General features: G+C 39.4%; 1 protein-coding gene across 13 annotated transcripts in view; it reads left to right on the top strand.

The window, feature by feature from the left end:
- cadpsb (Ca2+-dependent activator protein for secretion b) overlaps positions 1-25,634 on the top strand; it is a 67,298-nt gene that overhangs the window by 25,433 nt on the left and 16,231 nt on the right. For 5 of the 13 annotated variants that reach the window (XM_038697822.1, XM_038697818.1, XM_038697815.1 and 2 more), the window contains exons 4-19: positions 2,220-2,300; positions 2,620-2,853; positions 4,469-4,590; positions 8,674-8,785; positions 9,788-9,927; positions 10,324-10,390; positions 10,580-10,688; positions 10,984-11,196; positions 14,544-14,555; positions 17,575-17,711; positions 17,816-18,003; positions 18,804-18,905; positions 19,012-19,075; positions 19,176-19,299; positions 21,429-21,461; positions 24,151-24,257. In XM_038697822.1, the coding sequence (XP_038553750.1) occupies positions 2,220-2,300; positions 2,620-2,853; positions 4,469-4,590; positions 8,674-8,785; positions 9,788-9,927; positions 10,324-10,390; positions 10,580-10,688; positions 10,984-11,196; positions 14,544-14,555; positions 17,575-17,711; positions 17,816-18,003; positions 18,804-18,905; positions 19,012-19,075; positions 19,176-19,299; positions 21,429-21,461; positions 24,151-24,257 (1,845 nt within the window). Of the gene's footprint in view, positions 1-2,219; positions 2,301-2,619; positions 2,854-4,468; positions 4,591-8,673; positions 8,786-9,787; positions 9,928-10,323; positions 10,391-10,579; positions 10,689-10,983; positions 11,197-14,543; positions 14,556-17,574; positions 17,712-17,815; positions 18,004-18,803; positions 18,906-19,011; positions 19,076-19,175; positions 19,300-20,526; positions 20,596-21,428; positions 21,462-24,150; positions 24,258-25,634 lie in introns of all 13 variants that reach the window. The other 8 variants (XM_038697823.1, XM_038697820.1, XM_038697817.1 and 5 more) reach the window with 4 other exon arrangements.

The raw sequence follows: 25,634 nt of genomic DNA, 5'->3' as shown, positions 1-25,634 counted from the left end.
AAGTTAGGGAGGGACAAAATCAAAACTCATAAATTATAAAGAGTGGGTGGCTTTCTGAAACAAAGTTGTTGTTTTTTTTAACAGCCGGTCAGTTGCTGACTAATTGGAAGTTTCGCTTAAAATATGCTCCTTTGACAGTCTGACAAATTTTTATTCCAAATGTCCACTTTGTCATGCTCCCACTATAAAAAAGATAAACTGAAATGTGCTCCCTGAAACCTTCTTTCCCCTTGTCACTTTCCCAATTTTTAAAATACAGCAAGTGACTGTAAATCTCAAGGATTTTGCAATATAACAATCCCCGGGTAAGACGAGGTAGATTTTATTTTTCACTCAAGACTTGTACGACACCACTGCGTGGAAATGTTTGTGACTCCCAGGTATAACTGTGCTGCAGCTATGTCTCAATTAGGCTATTGTCGTCCTCATAGAGGAAATGGTGGTAACTGGTGAGTCACAACATCACATTTGACAAGAATGAGCCATTTTGACTGAGAGAATACCCAAAGAACTGAGGCATACAGAAACAGAGAGCAAGGGAGACATCAGCCCTCGCTTCTATTTCCTTGTGTCAGCTAATATAAAACTCTCATTCATTATTGATGTGAGAGAGCCATGAATTTCTCTGCTTTTTGTTACTCCAGGGCAAAAACTAGGCTAACAGACGTCAGGCAACTTTGCCTGGAGCTGATATTGTCCAATGCAGGCAGTGTTCAAACCTTTTAAAGACATCATGTTACAACTGGTTTTGTCTCAATGTGCCAAAACATTTTGTAACAACTCCTTCAAGTCCAGGCTTTTCCTTATCGCTGTGAATGTATTTGACTCTTAATTTACAGATATAATCTTTACTTTTACTGCCCTCTCTCAGCTCGACAGAGAGTTGAATTTTCAGTCTGCTGATTGAAATCAACAAGAAAGGGGAAAATTGCAGGAAGACCTCTCCACAAACAGTGGTCCATTCACGGTCTCTATGGTGATGGCAGCACGGTTCCTAGGGTGTGATGAATTTCTTTTTGATTTTGATCCATTCATGTGTGCTGCCACACCATGCTGCTATGATTGCAGCCCATGAGGACAAACTGGAGCTCTAATCAGCTTTTTTATGCCCTGCTACGCTATTCGTCATCATTCCCAATCTGCATGAGCACCTTTCGGATTGCGTGGTCACATTTGATTCAACATGCTTGTGAGGTATAGCCGGATTTAAATGACTGATATCTAAGGGGGGCCAAATGAACACATTTTTTACATTAAAGGGGAATTCCACTGATTTCTCACGTCGAAGTCTATTTACTGGTCCTGGGGAAACAGAATACAGTATATGTGGGCGCCAGGCTTTGACAAGAATGATGATTGCATGGAATAAAAAAAGATGATATCTCTGGTTCTGCTTCATCGATTTTGACCATTTTCTTACTCTCTGTGTGTCCTTGAGGTCTACCAAATGTGTCACATGCATTTTCTTCTCCATAAATCATCTGCCAAGCCTATTTTTCTAATATTTTAAATAATTCAATGTTACATCCATATTTGTGAGTTTGCATTCTTACTCTTCTCTGCCTTAGAAAGCGCATTGCTGCGCTTCTTTCCGTGTCACCACCACCGACAGTTGACCAGTAGAATAGCATGAAGCTGACGGCAGCATGTTTATGGTGTTAACTGCATGCCCGCAAGCATGCATGTATATTGTTGTGTACGTGAAACAAAATGGGTACCCACTCTTAAAAACCCTGCTCTGTAGCACTTCTAGCGGTCAAAAACTTCACTGGGTGCCATTAATTTCATGAATGAAGATGACAACAACAATGTTCATGACAACAACGACATCACAGATTTTCCTTTACTTAGTAATTTATCTGCACTGTTTTAAAACCATTGAGGTGACTAGTCAGGAGGACAGGATGTCCATCCATTCGTCATTTATACCTGCTCTTCTCTGTGCAGGTCACAAGGAGGTTTGCCCTGGGTAAATGGTCAGGAAATATATTTATTTAACATGTAATTTTCAATACTAAAAAAACCCCAAATGTATCATTACACATTATCAACAATAAATGTAAATGTGTGCCACATTAAAGGATATCTTGGATTTCTCATCTTTCATGGTAAGATAAATGATGCATGGAGATGTAGGAGATCTTTGACCCTGACCACTGGCTTATTTAAAAGGTATTTGTGGACTTCACTGGCCTGCTCCTCTCCTTTTATGTCAACAGTTGGACAACCTGGACGAGCAGGCTGCACAGATCAGAAGAGAGCTGGATGGTCGTCTTCAGATGGCGGACCAGATTGCCAGGGTGAGTCAGACTCAGCGGGGGATTGTTTTTAATGTGCTTTGTTATGTAGGTCACATGTCACTAATGGTGTAACTTGTGTAAACATCATAGTGGGAGCTTCCTCCCACAGTTATAAATATTGTACTATTTCAAAGGATGTATTTTTACACATTTTACTATATTTTATTTACGCTAAATTAGGCATTGATCATCTGAAAAAGAGACAGTCAGACAAATCTTGCTTCTAGCATGCTTTTAGCATATTGGAAAATCATTTATTTACCTCTTTGTCAACCTTCATCAAGATTTTGATTGTTTACTGGGTCTGTCTCGTCAACAGGGTGGTAAGTTCCCCAAATTTGTGTCTAAAGAGATGGAGGCCATGTACATCGAGGAGCTCAAGTCCTCGGTGAATCAGCTGATGGCCAATCTGGAGAGCATGCCCGTGTCCAAGGGAGGGGAGTTCAAACTCCAAAAGTTGAAACGGGGACACAACACCTCCATCATCGACATGGGCCAAGAGGACGAGAACACGCTGTCCAAGTCCGATGTGGTTCTGTCCTTCACTTTGGAGGTATAGTGCATTGGGAAGGAGGCTAGATGTGAATGTTTAATCAAATGTGAGTGAAATCCACCTTGCGTTACAAAGTGATCAATTTGATATACATTTCTCAGGATTTCTAACTATAGCTGGAAGTGGCAAACATTATCTCATTAAAATATCTAAACTCAAAACTACATCTACCTAAACCAGAACTCATAAATCAGAGCTGTCGTCGACTACTTGTCTGCTTGAAACTAAGTATAGAAAGCAGCAGACTTGTGGGGGTTGAACAGAAGCTATGTGAAGAACACACACACACACGCACAAACCCTTTTACCTGCTCTTTAAAGGGGAATGTGACTCATATTTTTATCATCTTGTCTGAGTTAAGCTATCACCACCGAACAGGGAGAAGTCGCACCTCTTTCCTTATAATGCAGTGCCATTTCAGAATCAGGAAGTACATAATGTGCAAAGAATATGACCCTGTTTTTCTTATCCTTCGCACAGAAGTGGGCACGACTCTGAATGCAGAAGTTATTAGCACAACAGCAGCAATTAGCTATTTGTGTGAGGTAATTCCACAGTGCTTTGGTAAAGGCTCATTTTTCAAGTCTGTTTACTTTCCAAGTGGTTGGCTGCAGCAGCTGCCAGAAATCCCTCAGCAACAAACTGGGAGACTCTACTTGGAATCAGCCTTAATAAAGAACAAATCCTTCAGCATTTTTTTTTTTTATCCCTGTAGGGTAAAAACATGGAAATATTAGTATGGCGATCACGTTCAGAGATACTTCATGTTTATTGTAGTAATTTTTAAAGTACTTTTGGAGAGTGAAAAAATCTTTCTATTTCAATCATGTTATAAATGCAGCACTTTATTTTAGATCAGCTATAAATGAACATTGCCTATATTCTCATTTAACTAGTTCTTATAGTTTTTTGGTAGACTTCCATTTGCATCAAAATTCATGTCATGATTTTTTAATGTGTGCCAACATGCTCTTGGTGTGAGAGACCTGGGTTTGATTCCAACCGTGACATCCACCAATGTGTCCCTGAGTAAGACACTTAACCCCTAGTCGCTCCAGAGGAGTGCGACCCCTGACATATATAGCAATTGTAAGTCGCTTTGGATAAAAGCGCCAGCTAAATTACTCTCTTCCAACATGAAAAATTTAGTGGATCTGGTGGATGCTTTCATTCAAAGTAGATGTATTATTCTGACACCACATATTTCTGTCTTTGGTTGTCCCACTAGGAATTTACAGCTACAATATAAGAGATACCCCTGGCAGTGTTTGTACTATATTGTATTCACTGAGCGATTAAAGACTACGTATAAGATTTGATGTGGTAGATTATGCCTGCAAGCAGTTTCGATGATAGAGAGTTGTACTTAACAGGAAGGGTGGTTGTAATCTTTATGTGCTGTGGTAGAAAATCCACCTAAATCTACATTTTAGTAATATGTGGGCACCGGCTACAAGTGTAAATAGTGATTGTAGCTGGCAAAGCAATTTTAAAATATCTATCACACTGGAAGGATTTGCTGCCTGCTCATGTGACTTTTTGCTCTATGACTTCTTCCAAGAGATGAATCACTCACTCCGTCTGTAACCTTCACTGTGGTGTCTGTGCTTCCTAGGTGGTGATCATGGAAGTGCAGGGGCTGAAGTCTCTGGCTCCGAACAGGATTGTCTACTGCACCATGGAGGTAGAGGGAGGCGAGAAGCTCCAGACTGATCAAGCAGAAGCATCCAAGCCAACGTAAGGGCCTGAATGTATGCCATGCATGTGCACATCATCTGAGTGTAAATTATTTTCCACACCACACAGTTGAGGTGGTTTGGGCATCTGCTAAAGATGCCTCCTGGAAGCCTCCCTAGGGAGGTGTTCCAGGCAGGTCCAGCTGCGAGGAGGCCTCGGGGAAGACCCAAGACTAGGTGGAGAGACTATATCTCCACACTGGCCTGGGAACGCCCCGGGATCCCCCAGTCAGAGCTGGTTAATGTGGCTCGGGAAAGATAAGTTTGGGGTCCCCTGCTGGAGCTGCTGCCGCCGCGACCCGACCCCGGATAAGCGGATGAAGATGGATGGAAGGATGGACCACATTGTTGGTAGAATTCACAAGCTTCAGCTTCCAGATGTTTCTTATGACTATAAAAAAACAACCTCTGGTGATCCTTACAAAGAAGATAAACATGAATGTGTATGCAAAGCAGCAGTTTACACTACATAATTAATCATTTTAGTTATCTGTACATAAAATGTCAAAATCAAATGCATCAGCTGGCTAAGTTTAGAGTCATATTGAATCATATTTTCAAAAAGTCCCCCAAATTTTTCTATGTTTATGTTTCATGGTGGTCCATTTATGTTTGGGTTTGGTAGCCATAGTTAAATAAAAATCGGACCTTTAAAACACGAAAAGGAAATTATTAACAGGTATTGCCAGCAGTCCCACTTCAATCAAGAGTAACAGGCACAAATATTTCAGCTGATGCCTTCCTCCGTGAACAGGCAGGGCAAATTTTTTAGAACATATGTGAGACCATTCCTTACATACCTACATAATGTCATTTTATCCACAGTCTGTGACTGTGTATAAATTACTACTGGCAGTAACTTACAGGCTCTAGACAAAGAAGGCTTTTTAATTATTTATTTCAACCAAAGTGAAAATGTAATTTCAATCTTTTTAACTATCTTTTCAATAATTTAACAATGTTCATTTTAAACTTGTACTATTGAGATCCTGTCCCATTATTTTTTTTGATCTTTGGTGCCTCCTGTGGATTTGCTTAAGACGCCCTGACTAAACCTTACTTGCAAGAAAAAGCAGTAAGCTTACATTGCCAAATTCTCCTGAATGTCAGTGTATTCTTGGATGTAGGAAGGCATATCCAGTGCTCTTGCTTGTGTGCTATGATGCATCATTCCCTCTCAAAGGCACTTTGCATGCGAGACACCGTATTTTAAAAGAAATGGGACTGTGCAGTTAAGCAAAACCTCAATTTGCTTCTTTTTTCCTCTTGAAAAGTATCAATTATTTGGTCCAGATCAGCAGAATATCAGAATAGTGAACATGCACTTAATTAATTATTGGTTTTCGGTATATATATTTTGGTGTAGTATTGGGATGAGCCTTGACAGCAGACCCCCTAAACAAAAGCAACTTTAGTCATTCATGATTCACAGCTGAACAAAAAACCCTTTTTGACTAGATTTCTGACTGAACCGATGAAGGTGTGAAAAGTAATTGTGTAATCCCACAGTTTCTCAAATATGAAATGAAATGGCATAGTTTGTAAATTGCCATCTATCCTTTGAAAGTCTGAACAGTTTGCACGTATCCTAAAATATTTTATTACCTCACATCTTGACCAGATTCATAACAATACTGGTGTCCTGCTGAAGGCAAATATATCTTCTACTAAATATATCTACCTTTTTTCTCATCTATTGAACCAGTATTGCACAGCACAGGATACAAGAGAAAATGACCATGAAACATTCATGCAAATGCGAGCTATTTTAGGGCCCAAATGTCTTCCTCTGATCTCCCTAATTCAAGAGCCATTTTATGAAGAGAGTGTGAGAGAGATGGAGGGACATGAATGAGAGAAGGGATTAGAGGAGAACAAGGCGAGGGTTATGCATGTGTATGTGTGTGTCTGCGTGTGTGTGCACCGGTACCCACATGTGTACACGGAAAAAACATGCAGAAACACACATGAGATTGATGTATTAGTGTATATAAACTACTGCAGGTTATTTGCATACAGTAATTGCTTGTATTTGGTAACTGTGTGCTCAGGCTTACTATTGTGATTTTACACTTTACTTTGATAAATTGATTAAGGGGTTGAAATTGCTAACGTTGCAAAGACAATTATTTCTATTGTCTAGTAATTCTGCTCTTTATTTCCCATTTGACCCACTTGAGCAGACACAGTTATATATGATATATTTTGGAGAAATAGCTGTAGGACCACAGCACTGTCACATCCGTTAATAGACCTTAGATTGATCCACAAGGTCACCTTCATGCCAGTACAATGCTTCCATCTGAAATCAACACAGCTCAGCACTAGCTCGTCACCGACCATCACAGTCCGTCATGAGCGCTTTGTGCACATTAGAACTGCAGCATCTTTGTGTACATTAAATTGCAATTAATTACGAATGTTAGAAATGGTTACAAGAAAAACAGCTTTCCAAGGCTGGAAATTGACACCATGTCCACCATGTACCACACTAAAGAGAGAGAATTCAGGCATTTCTATTATGTTGCTAGGGCTGCACAAGGCAGCATAACATGTTGGCAGCCCCACATGGCAGCAAGAAGTAACAAAAGCCCGTATATACGTTGTGTAACAGGATTACAATGAACTGCATTTTCCATGTGGGTTTTGTTTGGTTTAATCCTTTGGGCTCGTGGAGGTGTAGCTGGTGGTGAGGTTTAGTCATTATTAGTTTGCTCTTACAGGATAGGTACATTAGGTAGATAGGTATATTTTACTTGAGTCTATTGTAAAACAATGTTCGCATATGTACATTGAACTGTGGACAGTGGATATTGTCCCCCATTGGCGGCATGTAAGTCAAAGCAGACTTTCACTGCCGGCTTCCTCTGGTAACCTCCGTGTTTCACGCCACAATGCTATGAAATGTAGGTTTAAAAAAGGTCGAAATGTCAAAGATCAAAGCTCAAAATGCCCACGAGAGAGTGGCAGCCCTAAGCCCTCACAGACTGTGAGTCTGTTAGTGTGGACATTGGGATTGGGCCGTACGAGCTGAAACTACAGGGGGAGGCCTGAGAAATACTATCGGACTATCGCCTCAGTTCGGGTCTCAACCATGTTTCCTCCAGGTGCTTTGGTTTCTTCCCCAAGTATAAAAATATGCAGGTCAGGTGCACTGGAGACCTTTAACTGCCTCTCCGTGTGAATATGAGCTTGAATGTCTTCCATCTAGCATGCTGTCTGCTTAAAATATGAATTTTTAAATTTATTTATTTGTGTTTTTGTCTTCAATCTGTTTTTGTATGTTATTACATTTGATTGTACATTCATTTATTTTATTTTCTCACTTTCTTTTTTATGCTAAAACAACTTTGACTTATCTTTGTGTTTAAAAGATGCTATATAAGTAAATTATCTTGTTTTTGAGATATGCCAGCAAGAAATACAATACACTTGACAACAGAAGTTAATTTTAGCCAGTCTGTAGCATCTCTCTGCCACTCTCTGTAGCAGACCCACAAAATTGGCTTGGCTGATAAGATAGGTGTTTTGTTATATAAAAATCTTGCCAAGTGCAGCTTTAAAGACGTCTGGTGTATAAATAGCAGGAATGCATTTAGGAAAATAACAGTGCGACAAAATAAAGTGTGTGTGTTTATCTTCTGTGGTTTTATCCTGACTTGGACATATTGTAGATCTGTGACTCTGTAGATCTGTGACTCTGCAGTATTTCTTCTTTTATAAAAGACAGTTCCCCATGATCTGTGTTTCTGTGGTAAAAACGATATACTGTGCTGTCTGTGTGTGTGTGAGCGTCTCTCCTAACGTAAAGGATCTCAAAACAGGAATTTTATTCCTTTGATATCTGTATAATTTGCTTTACACAGCAATCAATCCCAGTAATTTTATTTGATGTTGTTTACTGACTTTTTCTGTGATTTCAGTTGAAAAATGAAAGGAAGGAAGTGAAATCGCTCTTCCAGGTGTTAGCTTTTATTGACAAAAAAGCAATTCAATGATTGCTGGAGTTGAAGTCATTGTGTGGGAAGACTATCGTGCTGCCATGGAAGCTAACCTCTAGAGTGTCTTTTGTTGTGTCTTACAGTTGGGGGACCCAAGGGGACTTCACCACCACACACCCTCTGCCTGCTGTCAAGGTGAAACTGTTTACAGAGAGCACAGGTGTGCTGGCACTGGAGGACAAAGAACTGGGCAGGGTAACAATTCTGTTTGTTTTATTTTTACCAACACATAAATACTCTGATTTCAACACAGCCATGAGAACACTGCAATCAGGACTCACATGTCACGTAAATGAACACCAAACCTAGAAATACAGACAGAGCCAGTCTCACAAGAATTTTCTAAAATTCTCTCTACTCTGTCACTGTGTGGTTTTATTAAGTCTCCAGTGTACCGTAACTTGAATGTGATTCAGACATAACCTTTTGAATTTTTTTGCAAGTTAAACATGAGAAAGAGGTTGTTGAGATTACAAAATCTTTTGCACTTACGAAAAAAACTCAGCTCTAGTCTCACTGAATTTTTATTTGAGCATTTTCGCAAGTACTGGAAGAGGGAACAACACATTATGTGTGTGCTTGTGCAAACACTTCTCATTTTGATACTTTCACATTATGCTTGTGTTTGACCAGTACCCAATTGAATTGTTCTGCTGTACTTCTCTCAGAAGATAAAAGCGGGCTGACTTTTCCCATTTTTAACACCAGATTTCCAATCTTTCAACATTATTTCAAATGCAGAGAGAGCCGAAACATTCATCAGTTCTCCACCCTGCACTTTCCTGAGGCGTAAATGTGTATAGTTACTGTGATGGATGGTTAATGAAGGTGGCGTTGCTGGTTTGCAGTCAAGCAGTGCCGCCTCAGACGTCCCTGTAGCGGCAGTGACCTTGGCTGTGACAAGGCTCTTTGAACTCTCACTGCAGTTGCGTTGGCAGGAAGGCAGGCTTCCTCAAAGCTCTTTAACTCAGTAAAGAGAGATTAGGCCTCCTCTTTGGGGAGGCAGAGCAAAGCACTGTTCTACTTCTCTACCCTGACTCTCTTGATTCTTTCCCGTTCAAAAAATGTGAAACACAAACACACATAATCACCAGCCCTTGCAAACACACCGATTGGTGTTGCTGTATGTTGCACAGGATGAGATCAATCGCTGATAATTATGAATAAGTTCTGGCTGTCTTTTTCATTTGAGCACAGGTTGTCCTCCACCCAACTCCTAACAGCCCCAAGCAGTCCGAACTCCATAAGATGACTGTGACTAAGGCATGCCCTGACCAAGATCTGAAGATCAAACTGGCCATACGTATGGACAAACCACAAAACATGAAACACTGTGGGTAAGAGATACGTTGCCAAATAGCCATGGTTTTTCCTGTATGCCTTTCATTTTTCCTTGTTTTTCCTCCAGCCCTCTCAGCTCCTTGGCCTCATTTCTAGTCACCTACCATGGAAAAACAGTTGGAGGTATACTACTCCCCCTGGTGGATACCAGTGTGTAGTTTGCCAAAAAACTCAAAATATTGAAGACAACCTGAATCATGTTTCATTTATATAACCATTATGCTATTCATCTAAAGAATGTTGTTCAACTATTCTCAGTTCTATAGCAAACCACATCTTTTATATCAAATCTAATGAACTGTTTGTGTGCACTAGGTATGTGCACCAATCAGTTTTTGTTGTGACATGTGGACTGGGTTTTGTTTCCTTGTGTGTGGACAATGTTTTGACAGATACCTGTGGGCTTTTGGGAAGAATGTTTGGAAGCGCTGGAAGAAGCGGTTCTTTGTTCTTGTGCAGGTGGGTCATTGTAAAAATAAAAACGTTTCCCTTTAAACTACTGAGTCATAATATCAACATCTCCAGAATGAAAGGTTGCACATATTGGTATTGTTTATATGCAGATATGCAGGAAAAGAGGAAATGTGTCGACTCTTAATTTGGTCATTGAAATTTCCCAAGATCATAACAGCATCCTTTGTGTTGTAGGTGAGTCAGTATACATTCGCCATGTGCAGCTACAGAGAGAAAAAGTCAGAACCGCAGGAGCTTCTCCAGCTGGATGGGTATACTGTGGACTACAGTGACCCCCAGCCAGGTGAGAAGGCACACCTTTACATGGTATAACTACTGTAAAGCACTTACCACATGTTCTTTTTTTTAAATTTGGTTTATTTTTATTAGGGACCAATACATCTAACATAGATAAACTGAAAAGAGCAATCCAATGTGTGTACCATAGTGTTTTTAGCAATTTCCAGCACCTGGCCCTAGAAGGGCTTTTAAAGAAATAAAACATTAAAACAGTAATGAAAGAAAAAAAAAATACAATATGATGATGACATTACAATATAACACAAGATAAAAGGAGCTTTAACATCCTGTTGTCTCAGGCTTGGATGGTGGCAGGGCCTTCTTCAATGCAGTGAAGGAAGGCGACACTGTGATGTTTGCCAGCGATGATGAGCAGGACCGCATCTTGTGGGTCCAGGCCATGTATCGCGCCACTGGCCAGTCCCACAAGCCTGTCCCGCCCACTCAGGTCCAGAAGCTTAACTCCAAAGGGGGTGCCTCAGCCCAAATGGATGCTCCCATTTCTCAGTTCTGTAAGTAGCCCGAAACACAACACTGTCACTTATGCAGAAAGCAGTTTTCATCCACAAAGCAGTGAAAGCTCTAACCCATAATGTTTCACGCCATGCGCTCCCCACTGCAGTCACAAAATGTGCTGGTAGAACTAACACACAAGCACGCACACACGCCTTGATCTCACAGATCCCTTCAGCATCTGATGGACTTCCACTCATTTTCACCACTCCCACAGTGTTTAAAGGTGCAATTCCATGCTATTCCATCAGTCTGTTCACAAGGAACAACCAACTCTGAAAAATAATTTATCATACAGCAGCAGGACATGGCGTGCGCACTTTCTTTCAAAAAATAAATAGGTCACCACACATAACATTCGAACATTCAAGCCTGCTGGGGTTGAATTTAGACTGACAGTGCAGGGTGTGCTGCTCCTGTCCTAACCGTAGGCCTCTTTTAATCCAGTCGTAGCTTTAGAGGGCAGCTGTAAAGGCAGCCAGGGTTCTGAGACAGTTTCTCAGATGGTTCGCTTGTCACTGAATGGGTTAAGCCAGACAACATGTCTTAAGTTTTAATCAATCTGTCACTGTACTTGCACCTCTAAGCAGCCCACAGGTCAGGTAGCAAAGTGAAGGTAAGAGTGTCTACAGTAGTGTGGCATCTGTACCAACTTCTGTTGTAACCGTCTCTTGTGTCTCCCCTCATTAAAGAAGGGAAAATTATATGATATATTATATTTTTTATTTATTTTTCACCATAAATTCTGCCAGCAACATTTTTCTTCACATGATCTTTATATACTCAAGTTGGGTTTGACCTATGCTGTCAGTCGCTTACTTACTTTAGAGAAATTAGAGTATATTTGCCCATAACAACACTAACATAGACCTTTCTGAGCTACTGAACTTCACATACTTTTTTACAAATCCACAATAATAGATCCTGCTATTCAGAAAAACATGACTTTTTGTGTGCATCTTTTGACTCCATAGTTTAAGAATGATTGATTTTCTCAACTCAAACAATGAACAATGTCTTTATTTCTTTCCTAGATGAAATGTAAAAAAATAATTGGCATTATTTACTAAGACTAAAAAATAGGCCCCCAGTGTTATAGTAATAATAATAGTATAGTAATAATTTTAAAAAGCCCCAGGTTTATTTCACTATCTGTTAATCAAACTGTTGGAGTAAAACTATAAAGACATGAATTGGATCAGTTACTCAGAATCCTATCACATAAATTCTATGTTGTTTCTCCATTGGTTTCTTTGTCCAGTATGTGATCGTTCTTGTGGTTAGTTGACTCCTCTGATGCCAGCTGTTGCCATTCAAAGCCTCCTCACAGTGGCACAGACCTCCTCCCCCCTCCCTGAAACATTGTGGCACACCACGCGTACATGTTTCACCCCCTGGTGGTCTTGAATGGCACTGGGACCATAACATAATACAGCCTCCTGACTCTGCTGCAGTGGACTGATCAAAAACAAGTCCTATGAAGGTTCTGAGTGATCGCCACAAGTTTTGTTCACAAGAATCTGTATTTCTTCCCCAGTCAGACAGTTTCATACTAGAATGTGACTTAATACAGATCACATCTGGAAGTTTTCTATTAAATGTCGAAAAGCTTATTGTGGTGGAATTTATAATATAATTTGCATAATAGGCTGTACAGACAATTATACAAATTATAATACGTTTATCCAAAGAAGGCTTAAAGGGTTACTCCATTTTGTGTTTCACTTTCGTAATGTTTAGGAACTTGTGAGAGATAGCTTTAAAAAAAAAGGGGTCAATAATAAAGAGGGAAATAGCTGACTCAGTCTCTAGTGTGGGCCAAACCAAAAAAACACTCCTCCTTCCCATGATGCAACTCGATAGCGTTTTTCTCTAGCATTTCGTTAGACCCCCAATGCCTGGAGTTAGTTAATACTATACACACTCTACTATACTACCACACAGACATAAAACACATATTGATATTATTCAGTTTGACTTCCAGAGGAGATGATTAGCTTCGATGTACATTGCAAAGAAATGTCCATAAAGCCGTTTAGAAAAAAGCCACTTCAGAACTTGCGGAAGAAGAATAACAATTTTAAGTTTTCCGCAGTATCAAGGTAATCCAGTTATAGTTGTTTGTACATACATGGGTACATTGCAACAGTACGGCTATTAGCTAATTTGGCATATTTTTAAAGGTGCCAATTTTCCAAAACATAAATAAAAGCAAAAAAACCCTCAAAAGATAAAACCTGTAACTACCTGGAGCCGACCAGATAGCACATTTTATGAGTTTTGTCATCATATTGGTTCCCAAATGTGTTGATGTGTTCATTATTGACTTCCAATTGACTTAATTTCATTCTGAGCTGATAAACAAAAATTTTAAATAAAGTAGAAGGACAAGCAGCTCTGCACGCTTAAAAAAACTCAGAGATCCACACTAAAATAAAAGTCGCTCTTGACGGACTTTAAATTACAGAAGGACCAGTCAATTCCCTGAAAAACAGTAGTTCATTCTCGTTGTAATTACTGCTGGGATTGTGGGTGAAAAATTACCCATGTACTGTGTTCTCCAGACGGGATTAAAATCACTGACCAGTGCAGGTAATTTTAAAATCACCCTACCTCCTCTAGAGAAATAAAGCCAATCCGAATGGGACTTGACAAACTTTGTCTGAAATCAGTGGAGTACTCCTTTAAAGCATCTTTAAATTTCATCAACAGTGTCGCCACTTGATTTATTTCAACCTTTCCAGGACCTTCATAGTCTCTGTCCTTTTAAAAAAGACACAGGCATCTTTTGCACATAAAACTGACTTGGGGTTTACTTTATCGGGGAAGTGTATGTGTTTGCCAATGTCCCTTTTAAAAGTAAGCCTTCTGTTTGATCTGCGGTTATACAGAGTGACAGTACTTAACGTGTAGCTCTTGACTCCTTAAGTACTTGTCCGGAATCCAGAATAAATAAACTGCAGTGGAGTGATGAGGATCGTAAATTCTCTCTTCCTCCCTCTGTCTCTCTCTGTCTCCCTCTGTCTCTCTCTGTCTCTCTCTCTCTCTCTCTCTCTCTCTCTCTCTCTCTCTCTCTGTCTTTCTGTTACTCTCTCTTTTATATGCCTCAACATGTGTTGTCAAGTTCACATATCCTCACATGTACTCTCACACACCACCGCCCACAAACTCTCATGTTGGTATAGGTTGTTGTTTTTGAGTTGTGTTTTCTTCTTCATGCTTTGCCTGTACCCTTCTTGAGTAATGCAGCTGCTAGGTCAGGGTCTCTCGTGATTGCTCTCCTCCAGCCTTGTTGCTAGTCTTTATGTTATTCTGATTTGTCCCTTCTTACCCTGCTGTCTTCTAGCTGGACTCAAGGGTAAGTGCTTCCCTGTAGCCGGCACAGCTCAGATAATCCCCGCTGATTATCTGACAAATGCAACGTTCTTTCTCTCTTCTTTCCCTGTTCTCCTTTTTCACGTCTCGCCTCATGTCTTAGATATTAGTTGATAACTTTTTGTTTTTGACAACCTCAATTTGAGGATCAAAGTATAAGCATCCATTCGTGCCAGTATAGGATGCATGTATTTTATTCTAAGAACTTATTATTTGACTCAGTAATGGTAAAAGTTGATATTATAGTTGTTACTGCATAATTGCCTTCTCTCTTAATTCATATTGGTGACTGGATCCCTCAGAGTAAAGCAATATGATGATAAAACGCGACATAAGTTATGAGAAAGATAATGTCTACAATAATTTTTATATAAATATAAAAAGACCTGGTTCAAACTGGTGGTTATTTTATAGCAGTTAAATGAAACCTAGAACATATCAGATGCTTATATAAATGTGTTCAAAGATAGAAGTGTAGATAAAGTGTGAATGATGATGGCAGTCTGTGATGCAGTTATTTTTAAAAATATATTTCATGCATGAGTGAAATTTGTTTTGACACTTCCTAAGTGTTGATCATGCTTTACCTCAGAGGGCTCAAATGCTTTTAGTTCTTTTTCTTTGAACTTTTCTTGATGAGAGTTGGCAAATATGTATGCGGAGTATTCTGAATGCCAAAGACAAGGAGTAGCTAATGCCGCCTCTTCTTACGATAAAATACTCCGGACTCCCCTCATTCCTCCTACGGTAGACAGGCCTGTAGAAAGAGGCTAGACCCGGTGTTACACCTCCAGCAAGGAGAGATCTCATTTTGATTTCTTTTGACTGCCCTTTGTTTGCCTGAATAGGAGAACACCTGTGTCATGTGTCCATACTTTTGTACAAATACAGGAGTTTTCATTCATTTCCCCCATCTCCCAGAGAATGATACAGTTTTGCCTCTGTCGGCTTCATGCTATTTACCCATGTACTTGCACCAAATTGTATTGCTACCCTATTAGAGATCTCCGGTAGTGGTATGCCTGTTAGTGTGCTCTGTAGAGATCATGAATACACTGCAACATATTCAAGTATTGTCAACTTGCAAATGCGTAGAGAAAAAAAAAAGGAATGCCAAAAAAAGAGAGAAAAAAATGCAAATTTGAAAATGGGTCAGCAGATGTGCATGACATTTAAAAGCTCAATGAAAAGTCACACTGTTCTCCAGCATGTGATAATTTATATATGTATGCAAAAGTACTCGCCTATTCACTTTGGGAATTTGGTCATTTTATTTATGGTTGAAGTCATTATAATTATTGTAATGTTACTGTAATATTGAGTGTATTCTGGACTTAAACTCCATTTCCTCATTTAATCCAACCAAAGGAGATGTAGCCCACTCACTATGTGTCATAGCCCAACCCCAGGCACCTTGTGTTCACTCTGCGGATGTTTTCTCACTATCTCAACACTGATCCACCACATCACTTCCTGTCTAACTTGGTGCTGAGTGAATCTTCTTCTGGCAGTCATCTCTTTTGTCCAGTAGTTGTTTGACCACTGTCTTATTGTCCCATTAAAAGGTAGTCTTACCCATCAACTCCTCCTCCATTCAGTCACTGTCTTCTCATCCAGCACTGGGTTCACATCTATTGCCATTGACTGTCTTCTCTCAGTGTTTCTAGCCCTCACATGTTAACTGTCCTCCTCTTTTACATACTTATTGTGCCTGTCTTGTCCCTCTTCCTCGAACAATCTGTTATTTTGATGGTCCACATTTTACTTTTTGTCTCACAGGTTTTCCTTTTCAGAATAGAGTAAAAATAAGAACATTTCCCAAAGTATACCTTATTATTTTTCTTTTTCTTTAATAAAGCAAAGCAAATTTCAGTGAATGTTTAGCACTCGCATTACACTCGTTTCCTTTCCCTCTCACTGACCTGGAGGTTGACAGATGTCACTTTTGCTCTGTTCGGTACCCCGGCCCTGCCCAGCCAAGATCAGGCCACTTCCCATCCCCACCCCCGAATCATCATCACTCATGTCAGTGTATCATAGACATGACACCTGTCACTCACACCGAGGACATGACTGCATCTCTCATCTATTTTGAATCATCCTTGTCCCCATCATTTTGTCTCTGACAGCTGTATTATTTACCCAGCTCAAGAAATTATGGGCAGTTTAGTTAGTAGATGTTATCTATGAGTAAAAAACGGATTATTCCATCAATGTTTTGCTCATCCATATTTACTGAGTTTCATTATAGTTTCTTTATGTGTTTTTTTTTTTATTTTTTTTTTTTACACAAGTTGATGTTACTAATGTTCTTTCTTCATTGAATTTCACAAAGCAGGTTTTTATTAAAGTCTAAAAAAATGTTCTCTTGATACAGAGAAGGTTAATGGCAAAATTTATGAAGTAAGACAAACAAAAGAAAATCTGAAAGAGTATGACTTTCGAGGATCCATAACTGGAGAAAAATATGCAAATCTCCAGACTAGCTTTTTTCTTGAATAAGCACTTTATACTGTATCATTAGAGTGTGTTCAGATTAATTATTCTTTTGCCGTATTTCTGTCTTTTTTATTAGCACACGTCCCAATATTTGTCAGGACCTGAGTGACATTAAACAATCGCGAATGGCAGAATCTATTGAATACATTAAGAAGAATGCATCCAATTCTATCTAACCAGCACTTTTTCAAACATGTTTTGGATATTTAAAGATTTATTTCCCCTGCAAAACATCAGGGAATGTGACATACCAAGACGCATGCATGCACATACAATAGATCGATAGAATCTCATCCACCAATACTTCAAATCTCTTTACGCTGTCTGACAGAATGCAAGTTGACAATGTAAGCTGTAAGTGTTTATAATTTGCCCTTAGAAGTAGCACAATAAAAAAATCCTTGGTGTTTCTGTGTCGTGACGAAGACTTGCTGTTTGCCTGTGCCTCACTGATGCCCTCTCCTCTGAACCGTGTTCTTTTCCCTGTGCCGTTGGCTGGATAGATGCTGACAGAGCTCAGAAACATGGCATGGATGAGTTTATCTCCGCTAACCCCTGTAGCTTTGACCACGCCTCCCTTTTTGAGATGGTGCAGCGACTTACGTTGGACCACAGGCTCAGTGACACCTTCTGCTGCTTGGTGAGTCCGTTATATCATTACCACATGAGACATTTATGGCGGTGGGGTGTTTTTGATAGCTGATATGCAGTAATGCAATCCCTGTCTGTGTTCACATTGTGCAGGGGTGGTTTAGCCCAGGCCAGGTGTTTGTCTTGGATGAGTACTGTGCCAGGAACGGAGTTCGAGGTTGTCACAGACATCTGTGTTACCTGCGTGACCTACTGGAAAGAGCAGAAAGTGGGGCTATTATTGACCCCACTCTTCTTCACTACAGCTTCGCTTTTTGTGCCTCCCATGTCCATGGGAACAGGTGTGCCCTAATCCCTTCTTGTTTGTGCTTTGTAAGTGACATTGATGAACAGAATTTGAAAACACATCTCATCTGAAACAAATATGAAATGTATTCCTTTAGGCAAACTGAACCAGCTGTACAGAGTAGGTGGGCACACTATATTTCCATAAACAGTGGACAAGAACAGAATAGAAAAGTCAGCCTGTTTGGAAGCATCCTTTTTTTGTCTTCCATTTATGTAAATGTGCCATATTTATGTTTGTTTGTTTTTATGTTATTTTTAAGATTAAGTTTTGCAGCTTTTTGTGTTACATGTTCTGTTGTTAACCAAGTGCATATCTCTACATATTTCTTTGTTTTCTACCATTTTTGTTTTATTTTCTCTCTGTCCTTTGTTGCCATAGTCTCTTACTGTCCATATTATTCATCCTCCCATGCGTCCGTTAAAGTCAGAGAGGGCAGCAATTACTGGGGTCCGCTAGGCTATGAGGCCCTAATGTCCCCAAAGAGCTGCCAAAGCCCAGATCCAGGCACTGCCTCTAAACGAACAGGCGTATTCAAGTTTAGAAAGAGAAAGGATTCCAAAATGCCACTCTTTCAAGGGCAAAAAAGGTGAGACACTGTCATTTACTTTTATGCGTAAAACAAAGGGAACTCAAGAAACAAATCTCACACAATTTGCAGTCAGTTCCCTGGGAGCTGGAAGCTTTCAGCCAGTGTTTTGTTTTTGGTTCTGTTGGACTCAGATGAGCGGTTGCATAACTTGAACCTCTGCAGGGTTTCAGCTGGGTTAAAGTGTGTGGGTGTGATCCTCATAGGCCAGATGGGCTGAGCACAGTGAAGGTGGACGAGAAGGAGCGCTTTGAGGAAATCAAGGAGCGGTTGCGCGTGATATTGGAAAACCATATTGTAAATTTCAGGTGACTGCCAACTCACCAGCAGCACATTTCCTCAAGTCACAAAATAATATGCATAATGGTATTTTCCCACTGTTATTATATTTTCTGTCCACATCATCTCTTGTAGATATTGTTTCCCCTTCGGTCGCCCAGAGGGAGCTCTGAAGGCCACTTTATCTTTGCTGGAGAGGGTTTGTGAAAATTTTTTAAAAAGCATTTTATACCCCATGAAACAACAACTGTGATCTAACCAAAACAGGTTACATAATTTCTCTATAATGTGGCCTGTAGGTCCTGATGAAGGACATTGTGACCCCAGTTCCACAAGAAGAAGTTAAAGGAGTGATCCGTAAATGTTTGGAGCAGGCCGCTCAGCTCAACTACCAGCGGATTCAAGAATATGCTAAAATTGAAGGTAACCAGAAACACACAACATCACGTAATGACTGCTGGAGTGAATCATACTGGTCATTAAAATGTCAGCGTATGCAATGTACTCATTTTGTATTGTTTTATAGTGAAATGTGTGTGAAATAAAACAGAAAAACAGACACTGTTATTTCTTTACTTTCTCACGGTGAATTCATTTGGTATATGGTATATTTGTGTCCATATCCCAAATGATTTGTGGCAGTTTTGTCAGTCACTTTCTGTCTCTCAGTCCAATAACTCTCTCCTTTGTTTCAGGCCTGCTTTAGCTCTGTGCTGTTCTGTAGGTCAAGTTGGCTTATGTGTAGAGGTGTGTGAGTAAAAATGCATTCAAATCCAAAGCCCTGAAATCTATTGATGTGCTGATCTCTCTCATTTTGCCTTGACTATTCAAGCTGTGTAGTATCCCAGCCTCTGACATTTGATGATTGGACTGTGAGTTCAGCTTAACTGAATGTTGATGCACACTCCCCCTCTCCCACTATCTTACTGTAGCTCTTACCTCTCTGATTTCTCCAGCTGACTCTGCCCCCCCCCCCCCCCCCCCCCCCCCCTTTACACCCCTGCCTTGAAATACCAGCAGCTCTCCTGTCACTTCTGTCTTATGTTCTCACTGTCTGCTCTGCTTTTTGACCCCTCCTCTCTCACAGTTGTGGGCTTTGCCACAGTTATCATTTTACTTAACCTCTGTGACTATGTGATAAGTAGCTTTTAACCGAAGGAATGCTGGGATTGAATGCCTACAAACCAGCATCAGCCACCTGCATGTGCTTTGAGACATAACAACATGGCCTTTCTTTATTGGCATGGATTACATTTTGAAAATTACATCAATGACAAGACATTTTATAATGTCTTGTTCTCTCTTGCTGTGTCTTTTCTTCCAGTATACCCATTAAATGCATAGATAGATAATATACATATTTACATATAAAACTCTGATGTTGTTTATGCCTTGAAAGAAATCCCGCAGGGTGCTAAAGATACTAAGGATTCACACCTTACTATCTTGCCATGCTATGGGAATTTACTTCCCACTGTCCTTGTGAGGCTCCTCTTTCAAAATAACAACATAACATTTGGCTTTGTTACCGGGCCTCCTGCCCACCAGAATGTCATTTTCACCTGGACAGCCCTCTTCCCATCAGCCTCTGACCTCTAGCCTTCCCACCTCTGACCCCAGCCTCTTGCATGCACCAATCCTTTTTTATAGGGAAAAGGAGGGAAATGTTTGAGCACCCTGTCTTCTGCTTGGCGTCTCAAGTGATGGATTTAACCATCCGTGAGTACCTTCATCATCCTGTCCCCCAGTCTCTCTCCTTCTCCTCCTCCTTTTAAGCGCTCTGTCACCTCATCCCCCTCCTGCCACTTCTCTTTCTTCAGAGATGTTGCTCCTGCCATGCTTGTTTTTTTCCCCGTGCCTTTTGTCTGTGAGAGTGAGATCTGAGCAGTGCCACTGAATCAGTCGGGGTCCTTGTTTTTTTTTAGTACCATCTGTTTGTGATGGACATGAATGAGCAGTCTGATCTGTAAGCTTCTTTCTTTTGGTTCCTTTGATTTGAATGCATTTTTACATTGCTTACATTGTTATCTCCTCCAGTCATTTGGTCTGACCCTGTATGTCAGTGGTGTGCTGTGCCGAACAGGTAGGCCTTTTTTCCCATCGTGACACCACAGATAGTGAAGGAGCATCTGTCGACTGAGCTATTTTATGGGGAGGACAGGACAGGGTAGGATGTATGGATTTAACAGCTCCTGTGTGTGTATTAAGTCACTCAGTGTGTCCTGTCTATGATCCTGGCAGCTGTTTGTGTGTCTTACCTGTTTACGACAGTCTAAGCGTTGTCTGTTTGTTAACCAACATCTTATCACTATTTTAATTTCCAATTTTCCACAGGCTAATATTTCAGCGTTTCTGTTTTTTAATTGTATGTTTGTGACGTTTGTCTGTTGCCAAGAAACCTCACTCCCTGGAGCAGAAATCGTCCCAGCAGATTCTTTGAAAGGGTCATCTCTGAGCCCCCCCCCCCTCCTGGAACATGACAATAACCCTAGAACCGTGCTAATTCTAAACATCTCCTCTTTATCTTTTCTCTCCCTTTTTTCTCGCTGAAGTTGAGAAAGGTCAAAAGGATCAAAAGGATCCAGGTGAACCCATGTTTAGCCTGTGGTTTAGCCACAGTGCACACAAACACGTACATGCACACAGACCCAACCCCTCTCCTCTTCACACTCACATGTATTTTGTGATATCAAACATATGCATGCACAGAATTTACTTATAGCACATCTTCCATACAGTGTATTATGCAACTTGTAATATAAACACTCATTCAAGTTCTCAAATGTCTTGGCATGTGTTAAGCATATCTTTTTATAAATTAGACAGGAGATTGTATTGCTCTATATCTTTCCAGATATGGTTCAAGACTATTTAGATTGTTGTGGAAGTTGTATTTCCATTTAATATAGCTTTAGTCCACTGTTCTGCTCACAGAACAATTATGTGGTTAAGTGGTTGAATGTGGCTGAAGAATATATTTAAGCAACATTTTTGCAGAAAAAATAGAGTAATACAATCTCTTACAAAATGAACAAGTCACATATTTGCCTACATGTTGAAGTTAAAAAGGAAAAAGAGTGACATAAGCAACGTTTTAATGTAACCGTCATCATCAAATGGAACACACATCAGCATACATGTCAACAAAAGATCATACTTTTGATAATGGGATTGTATATGTACATGCGTTTTATTAATATCATATATTACTGTATATGGTCATACATTTAAATCAAAAGTCATTTTAGATACTTAAAGGGTCTATCTAACCATATTCCAAAGAAAGTAAACAAACAAACCCCCCAACTTTTCCTACCTTTGTGGTGTGTAGTCATGCAGATTGTTATGGTTTTATTGCACCTTACACTTCAACTACAGCTTAACTGTATTGTCCCCAAGGGGAAATTTGGCTCACAGTCAGTTGAAACATAGAACACACATTGATGTAAGCATATAATGCCAAACATAATAAAATGCATAATAAACAATATTTGCATGACTAAATACCTCAGAATTTTTTTAGCTTGTTTGTCTGTTTCTTTTATGGTGCTGAACTGGCCCTTTAAGAGTCCACAGTAGTCACATTGGATATTGGTGTTCTGTATTTGAACAATGCAATCTAAAAAGAAAGTGCGCGTTAATAGATATATTATATAGTGTATAGCTTCTGATGCTTATAAAGACACAAAGGCCCGCTATGATTTTCCTCCAGACCATTTTTTCAGATCTGCTCACAGTGCTCCCCTTCACATGGCATTATGACCACAGAATATATATTTACTGTAATAAAAGTCCATGTGTCAATGAAATGTCCCCGTAGACAATGACTCAAGGATGATATCCACTCTTTACTGTAGATATCTCAGATTTCCCCTGATGATAAACTCTACATGAGGATTTAAAGTATAACCTAAATTCCTTTAATCTATTTTACAACCTGGACCCCAAAATAGATACCTGTTTTACATTTGGCTTGAATAGAAATACCTGAGGAATATTTGAGAAAATGCTGCTACTTAGTAAGATAATAGCAGAAGCAACAAAAGACCCCCAGTCAGAACTGCAGTCGAAAGATTACTACTGTTTCATGTAGAGTTACGTATATATGTGCTTTTGATTTCAGATTTATGTAGCCATTCAGCTCCATGTTCAAAGGACACGCTTGTCATTCCACATAGTCGTGCTGTTTGAATAATCCCATTTCATGACATGTCTTATCAGATCATTCTGTCAGCAAAGGCACAAGCAAGTGATTTGGAGCTTTTGCAAATTATAGACCAACGTTGATCAAATAGAAAGAGGGCCAAAGCAGTTTTTAGCACACAAAACTTTAGTTGATGGCAAATCCAACATCATCACACTGTAAAAATATTTACTAAAACACATCTGATGTCATTATTCAAATGACTGGTAACTCGCTTCTTAACTTTTAAGATAATATCTGATTTAAAAGGAATAACACCCTTAAAGCAACTAATGGTCCAAACACATGATGCCTTTTGCATCAAAATGGATTTGAGTGCTTTTACAACCTAAAATAAAATATACAACCTGCTTCAAGTAATTTTATGTAGTATTGTCTAGAAATTATATAAATAGATGCAATTCATTATAATTTGATAATGCACGGCTGAAAGATGACACAATGGCTATAAATGCCATTTGGGTAAATATATTTTGTTTTTAGAAAAATATGTGCACAGATATGGATTAAATTATTGTCTTTTTTTTTTTAACTAATTCCAGCAACATAAGTAGAGTGTAAAAAGAAGTACAAAGTTTTAGTCTATTAGTATTAGATCTATATTTGGATATTATTTGAAAATATGTATAAGATGGAAAACTTTAAACAGAAGTAATGAATTATTTTTACAGTGTGTGTTCGTTGAGTGTTTTTCTTTAGCATGCCATGCGACAGATGGCTTATTCAGTACCGCTTCACAATATGCATGTTTTTGATACCACATTGCACCTCCATCTCAACACCACTATTCTTGTTCCTGATACTCTTCCAACATAAGTCTGATTATCCTACAAACACATCAGTTCTGTTGCTTTATGTCATGCAACCCAAAATGCATATAAGTGGGAACACACTTTACTTGTTATGGGGGTATGGTAGGTAAACATCACAGTGTAAACGCTGTGTTTATACTTTTATTAAGCGGTCGAAAATATAGACAGGAAAAATCTGAATAGTCATAAAAATCCCCCTGGAATCCTTCTCTGTGCTTGACTAACCACTCATCCCTCACCCTCATCCTTTTGTCTCAGAGAACGTAGGCCGCTTAGTCACGCCTGCCAAAAAGCTGGAGGAAACAATTCGCCTGGCGGAGTTAGTCATAGAGGTCCTCCAGCAGAACCAGGAACACCATGCGGAGGTGAGTGAGAACCCTCTCCTCCTCTCCTCCTCAAAACACTTTCCCTCTATACTCTCCCTCTTATCTCACTCCGCCCTACAACAGGGAGTTAGTCTTATTATCAGCCTTCTATAAATAAAGCTGCTTTCATCTATGATAACTGAAAAAAATAAAAACCCTTTCAAAGATGAATTTAATTTAGGAAAGCTCTAATTGGTGTTCGACAGACCATGGCTGCATGGAATCAGAGCACTATGTTTGAGCAGAGACTGTAAATTAGACAGAGAATGATATAATGTGTGCAGTTCTTCCCCCTAATCACAGTTCACAGCTCAGTGTTGCTACGTTACATAAGCCGTTGAAAGCGTTGGAAAATTGTAATATTTAATTCATGGTAGTCCAGAATAAACAGAAGGCAGGAAGGCAAACAGAATGTAAAACAGTAATTCAGGCTAATACACTTCACTCGCAGCTGCTGTGCGCTCTTAATATTGTAAAGTTTCCCTTTTGGCAGAATTAGAAGACAAAATAGCTGGTGGTGGATGAAGTACTCAGATCTTTTACTTGAGTACCAATACAACAATGTACTGAATCACCATTAGAAGTCCTACCTAAGTAGAACTACAAAAGTAGAAAATGTCCATTGTGAATGATATATGAATATATATTGCATTAGGAGATTGTTGAAGGTGGGTTAAGTGATTCTAATCCAATATGTCTTTTTCTCAAATTCAGCGAATATCTCTTCACTTTAGCTGTCCGTTCTGTGCGGCTGGGCTGTAAATGGGAAACAGTGACTCTGGCCGATCCACACAACACTATTCCGGAAACATTAAATGACTTAATTCAGACATTCTGCTTACTTTCTAGTTCTTCAAGACAGACTGTTGTTGTGATGTTAGCTATAGTAGCAGGAGAGTTGGATTTCTCTAGAATCGCTTACCCCACCTGTTAATATTGATGCATCAATGAGAGACAATAACGTGAGAAGATTAATGGGGCCTGCTTCACCTTTTTGTATGTTATTACTAGATTTAATTTAATCTAGTTTTTGTTATTATTTATATTTGAAATTATGAATAACTCCACCTCTTCACCACTCCAAACAGTTATTCAAATGAAACCTGAGAACTTTAGAGAGTATTCACATCCACAACATGCTTTTTGTGAGGGTTTACAAGCAAAAAATATTAGAACGCACTGGTTTAATTTATAATTATTTTTGTATTTTATGATTTTATAAGTGTTTTTTGTATGTAAAATGTAACTAGCTGTCAGATAAACTAACTGTAGCTGTTAATGTAGTAAAAAGTACATTCCCCTCTGAAATGTAGTAGATAAAATATAAAATAGCATAAAATGTAATTTCTCAAGTTAAGTACCGCATATTTATACTTG

The sequence above is a fragment of the Micropterus salmoides genome, unplaced genomic scaffold (genome assembly GCF_014851395.1).
Source record: "Micropterus salmoides isolate LMB-PRFRI ecotype aquatic unplaced genomic scaffold, ASM1485139v1 Ms_hic_scaffold_4, whole genome shotgun sequence".
Taxonomy (NCBI): domain Eukaryota; kingdom Metazoa; phylum Chordata; class Actinopteri; order Centrarchiformes; family Centrarchidae; genus Micropterus; species Micropterus salmoides.
The sequence above is the reverse complement of the archived record's forward strand: the minus strand, read 5'-3'. Positions and strand labels throughout refer to the sequence as shown.